The sequence below is a fragment of the Typopeltis vanoorti genome, chromosome 1, assembly GCF_054136105.1.
Source record: "Typopeltis vanoorti isolate ZY-2024b chromosome 1, IOZ_Tvanoo_1.0, whole genome shotgun sequence".
Lineage (NCBI taxonomy): Eukaryota > Metazoa > Arthropoda > Arachnida > Uropygi > Thelyphonidae > Typopeltis > Typopeltis vanoorti.
In genome coordinates, this window is record NC_143549.1 from 188,394,363 (window position 1) to 188,406,545 (window position 12,183).

General features: G+C 34.8%; 1 protein-coding gene across 1 annotated transcript in view; it reads left to right on the plus strand.

Annotated features, from left to right (window-relative positions):
• Sec16 (endoplasmic reticulum export factor secretory 16) overlaps positions 1-12,183 on the plus strand; it is a 627,195-nt gene that overhangs the window by 16,179 nt on the left and 598,833 nt on the right. The window contains exon 2 of the mRNA XM_090400384.1: positions 7,015-7,060. Within this exon, the coding sequence (XP_090256510.1) occupies positions 7,024-7,060 (37 nt within the window). The 5' untranslated portion in view covers positions 7,015-7,023. The remainder of the gene's footprint in view (positions 1-7,014; positions 7,061-12,183) is intronic.

The following is a 12,183-nucleotide window of genomic DNA, read 5'->3' on the forward strand; positions in this document are numbered from 1 at the left end:
TCAACTTTGCATCATCTACAAACAGCTGCATATCTCCTTTTAAACCTTTCCTAATATTAGTAACATAAAAGTTAAACAGCACTGGTCTCAAAGTAGATCCCTTGGGCATACCACTAGTGACTTTCCTCTTCCATAGTACTGCACTCCTCTTCCCTGATCCAACTTGCTAATACCTACCAGACAGCACTCTCCTCCTACCTCAAATGTAAAGATAGGTAAGATAATAAATTAGTACCTATCTTGTTCTAATTTAATTATTGTGGTAATCTAATGTAGCAGAGGCATTTTTAAAATCTGAATATACCACTATGTGTTCATCACAAGTTATAATGGGTATTGTAAAAAGTGCTGCCTCCTGAGAATAGTTTTGTGATTCCAAAAAGGCCTGAAAGTAAGATCGTTACACTAATATGACTTATTGGCTAGTGGAAGAATCAAATGCACTGCCAAGTTTTTCTAGTATGTTATGTATAAGAGGTAGTTCAGCCTGTAATGGAGGAAGAAAGTTTAAGAGAAGAAGAAAAAAAAAAAGCAAAGAAAACATTGTATTTGAAGACCCACAAGCAGTAGATCCTTGAATAGCCACTGTATATACTTTTAAGCGATTTAGAGGTGACTTTGGAAATTATGTCAGTTTGGATTAATAGTAACTACAGAAATATTTCTAGAAAATACAAACAGCAGAAATGTTTATATATATATATATATATATATATATATTTCAAAAAATAGATTTAATGACTCCAAGACCGAGATAACATATAAAGATTTTAATGATAAATACTACTAGTTTCGGCATATAGCAGCCTTCTTCAGGTATTTATAAAGGAAAGGAATACTAATAAACATTGAATTATTTAAATAAACAAACTGGAAATTACAGGTACAAATTGCCTCACATAATCGATACATAAAAACGTTGTATTTTTCAAGTTGTTCCAACTGGCGTGCCATTGTTTGTTGCAATTGTGCGTGCAAGTTCACGTGAACGCCAATATTGAATAACTGCAGCATGGCTATCTGGGATGTTATAACTTAAATTATTATTTAAGTGGACCGGGTTCAGTAGGATTTCCCGTGATTCTACGATTTTTCTTTCAAACTCATCTTCACAGCGAAAAATATTTTCTGATCTATTCCAGCATATAGAGTGGCTTTGTTGGTCATCATTAGGATTATTTGAAAAAAGAACATGACTGGATAAAGCAGTTGCATGAGATCTTTTGTATGAGATGTCTCTCTTATGCTCTTCTATGCGTTGTTCAATAGATTTGTTAGTTTGACCAAAGTATGGGATATTGCAATCACACCACAATTTATATACTCCAGGGTACTTAAGGTTGTGATGAGTAGGTTTTGGATGGCTGATTAGAGAGCGGATTTTTGGAAGTGTGGTGAAGAAGGTCCTGATATTATATTTTTTAAGGACTTTAGCTATTTTCTTAGAGACTGTGCTAATGTATGGAATAGAGATGCTACCTTTAAAATTAATAGTCTCTGTTGTGCACTGCTTAGGAGGGTTCAGAAGAAGTTTCTTAATTGTTTTTTCAGAGTATCCATTTTGTTTAAAAATAAGAGTGAGGTGATTCATTTCTTTTTGTAGTTCATCTTGTTCATTTAAGAGAGAACGTGCTCTGTGTCCTAAGGTAGATATAATTCCAAGTTTTTGTGGTGGAAAATGATGAGAAAGATTATGCAGATATCTATTGGTATGCGTAGGTTTTCTGTACATAGAGATTTTTAATCTTTCAGAGTATCGTGTAAGCATAACATCCAAAAAAGGTAAAGAGTTATTATTTTCTATATCAGCAGTAAATTTTATATTAGGATGTTGGATGTTTAGATGACGAAGAAAATCTGTGAGAGCTGTGTGCCCGTGATTCCAAATAATGAATATATCATCAACATATCTTTTCCAAACTTTTGGTTTAAATGAGAAGGAAGATATGGCTTTCTTTTCAAAGTCTTCAAGGAAGATGTTAGCTAGCACAGGGGACAAAGGGTTGCCCATTGCCAGGCCTTGTTTTTGTTGGTAAATGGAGTCCTTATATCTGAAGTAACCAGAATGAATGCAATGTTTTAATAAAGTGAACATTTTTTTGGATAATTTATCCTGTAGTAATGTAAGTACCTCGTCCGTAGGAACGTTAGTAAATAAAGATATAATGTCCAAACTAGCTAGAATATCATTATCATCGATGGGAATATCTTTAATATGAGAAACAAAATCTGTGGTGTTTTTGATGAAAGATGAAGATTTATTGGAGAAACACTTGAGGTACTTTGCTAAATATTTTGAAAGTTTATATGTAGGTGAATCAATTCCTTCCACAATTGGGCGAAGAGGGATGTTTTCTTTATGAATTTTTGGAACTCCATAGATGCGTGGGATAAGAGGATGTAGAGAGCGTAATGAGAGCCGAATATTATGAGGAAGTTCACTCATATAAACTTTCAAAATATTTAGCAAAGTACCTCAAGTGTTTCTCCAATAAATCTTCATCTTTCATCAAAAACACCACAGATTTTGTTTCTCATATTAAAGATATTCCCATCGATGATAATGATATTCTAGCTAGTTTGGACATTATATCTTTATTTACTAACGTTCCTACGGACGAGGTACTTACATTACTACAGGATAAATTATCCAAAAAAATGTTCACTTTATTAAAACATTGCATTCATTCTGGTTACTTCAGATATAAGGACTCCATTTACCAACAAAAACAAGGCCTGGCAATGGGCAACCCTTTGTCCCCTGTGCTAGCTAACATCTTCCTTGAAGACTTTGAAAAGAAAGCCATATCTTCCTTCTCATTTAAACCAAAAGTTTGGAAAAGATATGTTGATGATATATTCATTATTTGGAATCACGGGCACACAGCTCTCACAGATTTTCTTCGTCATCTAAACATCCAACATCCTAATATAAAATTTACTGCTGATATAGAAAATAATAACTCTTTACCTTTTTTGGATGTTATGCTTACACGATACTCTGAAAGATTAAAAATCTCTATGTACAGAAAACCTACGCATACCAATAGATATCTGCATAATCTTTCTCATCATTTTCCACCACAAAAACTTGGAATTATATCTACCTTAGGACACAGAGCACGTTCTCTCTTAAATGAACAAGATGAACTACAAAAAGAAATGAATCACCTCACTCTTATTTTTAAACAAAATGGATACTCTGAAAAAACAATTAAGAAACTTCTTCTGAACCCTCCTAAGCAGTGCACAACAGAGACTATTAATTTTAAAGGTAGCATCTCTATTCCATACATTAGCACAGTCTCTAAGAAAATAGCTAAAGTCCTTAAAAAATATAATATCAGGACCTTCTTCACCACACTTCCAAAAATCCGCTCTCTAATCAGCCATCCAAAACCTACTCATCACAACCTTAAGTACCCTGGAGTATATAAATTGTGGTGTGATTGCAATATCCCATACTTTGGTCAAACTAACAAATCTATTGAACAACGCATAGAAGAGCATAAGAGAGACATCTCATACAAAAGATCTCATGCAACTGCTTTATCCAGTCATGTTCTTTTTTCAAATAATCCTAATGATGACCAACAAAGCCACTCTATATGCTGGAATAGATCAGAAAATATTTTTCGCTGTGAAGATGAGTTTGAAAGAAAAATCGTAGAATCACGGGAAATCCTACTGAACCCGGTCCACTTAAATAATAATTTAAGTTATAACATCCCAGATAGCCATGCTGCAGTTATTCAATATTGGCGTTCACGTGAACTTGCACGCACAATTGCAACAAACAATGGCACGCCAGTTGGAACAACTTGAAAAATACAACGTTTTTATGTATCGATTATGTGAGGCAATTTGTACCTGTAATTTCCAGTTTGTTTATTTAAATAATTCAATGTTTATTAGTATTCCTTTCCTTTATAAATACCTGAAGAAGGCTGCTATATGCCGAAACTAGTAGTATTTATCATTAAAATCTTTATATGTTATCTCGGTCTTGGAGTCATTAAATCTATTTTTTGAAATGTATAACAACCGAGTAAAAACTAATCGCCACATATATATATATATATATATATATTAAATTGATGAGGGATAGTCTCCAATTAGGTTGCATTTAGGTTGATTATTGATCAACCTAACTACAGAAGTACAGAAGGGAATAACGTAATTATTCCCTTCTGTACAGAGTTAAACCCTTAATGCGAGAATTGGATTTGTGAATTGTGTAGAATTAATAGTTCAGAAGTCAAGTAATGCTTAGTATTACATTTTTCTGAACAAAAGAGAAAACCTAATTTATGGAATATTGAGGAGAAAACTATCATTATTATTGTATAGGCACTTCCATGGAGTCGGAAGACTTGTATTGTTGTGGGAGACCCAAACTATCCACACAGTCTATCATACTTCTCCTTGAACCTATTAACAGATAAAGCACTCTCAACTGACTCTTGCAACCCATTCCACTCATTCATAACTCTCCAAGCAAAAAATCTAGTCCTCACTAACTACTAACCACAACTTTATTCATCTTCCAGGGATGATCCCATTGTTCTGCTCCCTCTAGCCAAGTGCTGAAACATCTCACCTGTATCTATACTATAAAACCCTTTAAGCAACTTAAATGTTTCTATCATATCCCCTTTTTTTATCCTATCAACCAACTTCTGCAATCCACATACTCTCAATCTGTCTTCATAGTGAACGTTCCACAGACCACCTACCATCTTGGTCACTTGCCTCCGAATCTTCACCACCACTTCCTCATTCCCAAGAAACCGAGGAGACCAGATTTGGGTACAGTAATCTGGATGTGGACGTATCAAGCCTTATAAAGAGGAATAAGAACTTCCTTATCTCTATTAACTTGTTAATGTTTTCTTCAATAGCCAAGGAATCTTATGGACAACCTTAGCAATATGTTCTCTAAATTTTAACTCTGTCTACCACCACCCCTAAATCTCTAGTTTCATCTATTTCCTGAAGTGCAGTGTCATCAATATTATACACAGCTTGTAATCTATTTATCCCAACATGCATGACATTACATTTCTCCACATTAAACTGATACACATTATCTTTTTGTGTCCATACTAACAGCCTATTTAAATTGTCCTGCAAGCTCCCCACATCACCTTTCACATTAACTCTCATCCATCACATTAACTATCACTCAACTCAATTTTACATCATCAGTAAACAACTGAATATTTCCTTTCAGATTATGTCCTATATCATTTATGTTCATATTAAACAGCAATGGTCCCAAGACTGAATCTTGCGGCAGACTATTAGTTACCTGTTTTCACCTTGATTCTGCCCCTCCATATATCACTTTTTGATATCTACCCAGCAGCTATCCTTTTATCTACTTAAACAGTGTCATACTTAAACAGTGTCCAACCCCATTTGTTTCAATTTGCATAACAGAGTTCCATGTGATATTCTGTCATATGCCTTGCAAAATTCAGCAGAATCATTGTATAGCCATTTCCTTTATGCAATGTTACTCTATTATAAAAAGTTAGTAAATTATTAAAGCATGTCTTAGAACCTCCCTTATGCAAGGGAATTATTTTGTCCTCTTTCCACTGCCTTGGAAAATCTACCAGAGCTCACTTAAACTATACTTGTCTTATGTTTATGCTTATGGTTAAATTTTTCTAGCAAGAGCAATCTCATTTTGTTTTAGATTTGGATGCCATCAGTAGCAAGACTGGAAGTTAAGTACCCTTTGTTGTGAGAAATAGGATTGAATTTAGCAAGATTGTCAGAGCCCCATTGAAGAATGGTTTAATGAATTGATATTGTGGAAGTTTTGATCTATAGTGTAAGTTTGTCAAATGAGAGAGAGAGAGAATGGTAGTATACTGTCAGTTAAACTGTGGATTAAATTTGCACTCCAATGGAGTAAGTCATTGATATACAATCAGTGAATTGCTTCAATGAATGATATACTGCAGCATGTGAATTAAGATGGCAACCCATTTGTGCAATTCAGAAAACACAAGGTGCAGTAGTCCTTTGTGTCAAAATTCAAATCAGATGCTTTGGAGATATCAAGAGAAACTACTTTTTACAAACTAAATATTACAAAATTTTCCATGACATTTTTGTAAAATATGGGTTGGGTGAAACAAGATTTGTTGTTATCAGTACTGGTGAAAAAGAGCAGTTACTAGTATCAGAGAGGATAACTGTAATGGATTTCTATATTACTTTAAAAGGGCTGATGTGGGAGTAAGTGAATTTTAATTTGCATGAAGATTTGTTTACTTAGGAATAGGTTGAAAATGGGTTAATTTCAGTGAGAAATGAATCATTGTTCGATGTAATCCAGGGGTCATTCTTGAATGCTGAATAAATGTGTGTGGTTAGTAGGGGGTATGAGGACTAGATTTTTTGCTCGGAGAGACTTGAAGTAGTCTGATAATTTCATGTATGGTTTCTAGAACAGGATTTCTGCATTATGTAACTCTTAGCCCACAGCACTTAATGTACTGCAGATTTGCAACTTTTCATGGATAGAATTGATATAAAAATTTCCAAGCTGTTGCATGTTCCAGACAGCTGCTCTCAGTCAATTCTAAAATATTCCAAGGCACAAAAACTGATGTGGTCAGAAGCACTCTTAGATTGTTGTCAAACTTGGAATTCCAAAGTGCAAAATAATTTTTCCTAGCATAGTTAGGTCAGTAGAAGTTGAGATGTTCTGTAATGCTTGATTGATATCAGAACAAGATTAAAATTATTTGCCACTCCTTAGGAAGAATGTTGTATCAAACCAGTTGTTCCTTCTAGCCCTTCAATCAACTGACGCTACACTGGGAAGGGTAGTTCTGTTTTCTAAAAAATGGTGTTTAATTCAATTTTTTTTTTTTCTTTTAAAGACATTGTCTATGGTAATTTTTTATTTTCAAACATTAAGACTAACCTTATTATCTTTTCATAATTTGCATGTTAATTTTATAAGAAGCAAATAATTATTTGATTTACTTGTAGAAAGAAAAGATGAGTCAGATGATTGATGCAGAGGAGTATCCAAAAGGTATGTGCATTTCTGCAAGCATTCATGTGCCATTGTTCATTGTGAGAGATCACTCCACTCATTAATTTTTTTTCTCCCTTAATTGTCTGTTTTATAGTGTGTGTGTGTGGGGGGGGAGATTAGAAAATGAACATTTCTGAGTATGGGATGTTTTATAAATTTTTTCTGGTTATGAAGATTTGAAAATTCCAATGAGCGCCTCCGTAGCGCAATTGGAAGAACGACGGTACATTGCGCCCTTCGATTAAAATAGGCCTAAGTTCAATTCTCGTCGCGACGGGAAGAATCTTTATCTGGTCGATTTCAATAGAAGGTGAGTTAGCCGATCTCATACGGAGGTAGCAGGGTTTTTTCTCCCGGAAACTCGGGTTTTTCATCCCGCATACATACAAATCGGCCCTTCAGAACACACGTTATTTACAGACAAAAATTACTAGTTGTGGTGGTGTTGGAGTTGGGTGGTAGATGACGTTGATGGAGATGATTCGTAGTAGAGGTTAGGTGTAGAGACAGTTGTAGATGTCCTCCCACGATGAGTCTTCGGACTCCTTGGGGGTATCAGGAATAATAATAATAATAAAACCCAACGGCACATGTTATGTCATCCTTCTGACTACTACAGAGGTGATATTTGCATGCATCAATTTTAGTGCATTATAAAAATAAAGGTTCATTAATTAGAAATTTTAGATAATAACCATGCTTCTTGACTGCAATGAAGTATTTATTACCCATCATCATCATCATCATCAAATTCCTTACATGTACCCTCAAGGGGTACATGTAAGGAATTTGAATTGGCAAAGACTAGTTTTTATGTTATTACTGTTGAGATTTAGCCTTTCATACAGTTGATATGCTGGTGTTTTGATATGCATCTGCAGTATCATTAGTCTGCTCTCTTGAAAGCTATATTCTTTTTCTTTCTGTCTACTAAATGTAATAAAGCCAGTATCTAAAAATTCAAGAACTTCTATAGCTCAGTCAGTATAGACAAAGCCCTTTGGTTGAAAAGACCTGGGTTCATATCCGGTCTAAGACTTGAAGAACCTTTATCAGGACTTTTCAGCTGAAGGTGAGTTAGCTAGTCTGATATGGAGGTGGTAGGGTTTTTCCTACCTAAAACTTGGGTTTTTCATCCTGCAACCAGGTAAACCAGCTAGTAGAACACACACAATTTTCAGACAAAGAATACTTATAGGTATAGGACTAACCATCTTATGCTGGAGTTATAAAATCCAAGGAGACTAGGAAGGTTGTTGGGTTTTTTTTTTTTTTTTTTTTTTTTTTTTTTTTTTTTTTTTTTTTAAGTGGTTGTTAGAGCCACTGTTTTTGATGTCTAAAAATTCACTTGAACAGCTTTTATTTGTTCAGATATAGCTAAGAATTTTAAAAATTCACTTAAATAATTTCGGGTAAGTCATAACTGTGTTTCTAAATTTAAAATTATCCTACTCGGATAACATTTTCATTATTGATTCTTAATTTGAGGTGTAGTGGGTAATCATGGTATCAAGCAAACTATTGTAACTTGCTTTATAACTAATTTATAATTGTATATATTATAACAACAGATCTATAAGATTTTATTCTCTGAAATCTTTAGTTAATAAAAAATCTAGTATCATAACATTGGAATTATTATTACTTAACACCTTCAGGGAGGGCATCTACTCTACAACACTCCATCTCCACCAACTGCAGCTACCTTCATCATTTACACCTACGGCATCTACTGCCGACTACCACTACTAGTATTTTCTCAGACAATCACAAACATCCATGCCCTTTGCGGGATTCAAACCTGCAGCCTTTTGGCTGGAGAATGGATGCGCTAACCACGCGGCCAACTAGCGGCATTTAATATCAAAAGCCAAAAGCAATTAATTGCTATTAAATAATAGTGGAGGTCCCATAATTTAACTGACACATTTAAAAAAAAAAAAAAATTAAAAGGATGAAGTGGTAGAATTATTCTTTTTTACACAAAAGATGGTTGCTATAAAGGCTGTCATGATCATGCTGATTCATTGCACCTCTGCTTAAGGATAGATCCAGGAATGGGTATTATACTCTTTTCTTTCCTTTTAGATGAACATTATTAGAAATATAGAAAAATTGTTATTTTTATAATTTTGTGCAAACAATAAAAGGCAGAGGCTTATAGTTGCAGTGGATATGTGGATATCCACTTGCTATTAATCATAGTAAGTGGACATTCAGATCAAAAAAACATGTTACTAAGTGAATCACATTGAGTAATGGTGACCATCGCCCACCAATTTGATTTGCTTACAGCCATGTTTTTTTTTTTTTTTCTGATCATAACCATGTTAAAATAAAGAACTGTAAATTATACTTTAATAATAGAAAATTAAATTTAACAAAATTAAATGAAAAAATTTCACACACACACACACACACACACATATTTAGTAACTTGCTGAACAACAATAGTACAAACTATCAATTGCCTTTTTAATTAAAAAAAATACTTTAATAAATTTTAAAAGAAAATGTTAAATTACTATGCAAAAATAAAGCTCCATTTTTCCTTTTGATATTTTATAATTGTTTAAATTTACTCATGGAGTGGAACAAATATACACATTCAGTGGGATAGCCTTGTGTTTCTTTCTTTCTTTTTTTTTTAAGCTAATTTTTAAATTGATCACCACTGAAACCAAAGCTTTGAACAAAAACGTGCTCAATTTTTTTTCCACTTGGTTACAATGTATTATTATTATTATTATTATTCTGACACCTCCAAGGAGTCCGAAGACTCTTCGCGGGAGGACACCCACAACTGTCTCAACCACTACACTGAACCGCTACTACGAATCAACGCCATCTATTACCCCCCACAACTGGTATTCTATGTCTGTAAATTGCGTGTGTTCTGAACGGCCGATTTTCCTGTATGCGGGATGAAAAACCAGAGTTTCCGGGAGAAAAAACCCTGCTAACTCCGTCTGAGATCGGCTAACTCACCTTCGATTGAAAATCGTCCAGATAAAGATTCCTCCCATCGTGACGAGAATCAAACTTAGGCCTATTCCAATTGAAGGGTGCAATGTACTGTCGTTCTTCCAATTGCGCTACGGAGGCATATAATATATATTATTGTAATAAGTTTAGTTTAATCCTTTATCCAAGTGTGAGCAAACAAAGTTTGCGCCTGAAAGTATCTTCAGGACTGGGGTAAGGTAGTGCAACACCAGGCAACTCGTTGCAAAGGTGGAGAAAGGTCTCATCACTCCTATCTCAGTATCTCCCATAATGCAAGGCACATCTATTTGCGGATATGTGTAATGCTATGCATTAAGGCAAGGGCCACTACCCATACCGTTTTCGACCTTTATTGAGGTCTCGTCAGTGGGAGCCAGGCCCAGTAGTGGAGATACAAAGGCAGAAGCAATGAGAGGTCATCCTAACCTATAGAAGTTGCCAAAGGGTGTGCAACCTTATTATTAAATTACGCCGGATTCAGAGAAAGATGTTGAGAGTTTATTTTACACTTGGTTAGACTGTAATAAGTTTAGTTTAATCCTTTATCCAAGTGTGAGCAAACAAAGTTTGCGCATGAAAGTATCTTCAGGACTGGGGTAAGGTAGTGCAACACCAGGCAACTCGTTGCAAAGGTGGAGAAAGCTCTCATCACTCCTATCTCAGTATCTCCCATAATGCAAAGCACATCTCCTTGCGGATATGTGTAATGCTATGTCCTTAATGCAACTACTCGAGCAGGGTGTGATCACTACCTTCAAAACTTGCTACATAAGAACATTCCAATACATTTTGGATAAACTAGATAAGGATAATTTACTGACAGTTATTGATGTGAGGAAGGAATTTTCTATTTTGGGTTGCACCAAATTTGCTAAGTTGGCATTATCAGAATTAAAACCATCAACTTTAAATGTATGCTAGAAAGCTATTTGGCCAGAATGTGTGAAAAAGAAAAACCCTGTATCCTATACAACTGAATATCCCAATATCAGATTAGCACATGCAGTTGGCAGAGAAAGATTTGATGATTTTTCGTCTGCAGATGTTGAAGAATTGATGGTTGGCAAGGCTGTTAGTGATGATGAAATAATAGCTGTCCTTGAGAATCTCGATAAAAAAGAAAAAAGTGATGATGAAGATAATGAAGAGATTCTACTCACAGGATTAATTAAAGAAGAGCTTCAAATGGCTAGTAAAATTGCAAAGTCATTTTCTTACATGATCCAAATACTGAGCGAGCTGAACAGATGGTGCAGTATGAAGAATTATATAAAGATCTCGTCAAAACAGGATTTCAATGATTAATTACAGAGTTTGTGGTAAAAAAAAAAAAAATCAACTTTCAGAATAATTGGAAATTAATGCTAATTTAATTTCTTTTACTGAAAAAAATGTTTTGGCATTACAGTATGAATATGATGGCCAAAGTGTTTCAAGCGATGGAGGTGAGGTGATTTAATTCCAGTTTCACACAAAAGAACTACTGTCAGAGAGTGACTCCCAATAAAATTTAACTACTGTATTTTTTGATAGATAACGTGCAACCCCAACATTTTCATCGCTCCTTTTGATGTATTGATAACGCACATGCACCAACTAGCGGTAGAGTTAGGAAGTACAGACAGAGGATGGAGGAATTCTTTAAAAGCACATGCATTGCTAGTAATTGTTCTCTTGTAACTAGTTGCATTGTTATTAGATGAATTACCCATGGAAAACAGAAGTACTTCTCGGAGAAAATCCTACATAGCGCAGTTCAAGCTTGAAGTGGTAGAAGTAGCAAAGGAAAAAGGGAATTGTGAAACTGGTAGATTGTTCAGTGTTGGAGAAAGTACTGTTCATGAATGGCGAAAGGCTGAAACAGTCCTGAAATGTTTACATATGAGGAAACGTGCTATGAGGTTTAGAAGGTGCTTGTGGCCAACCATAGGAAAAAAACTGTTTGATTGGGTTGTTAGTGAAAGAGCTAAAGGTATGAGAATATCTACTGTCCATGTGTTGCAGGAATCGAAAAGAATTGCGCAAAACGATAATATAAAGGATTTCAAGGCCTACCCATCTTGGGTTTTTGGATTTATGAAGAGAAACAATTTAAGTGTGTGCTCCTCCACTAG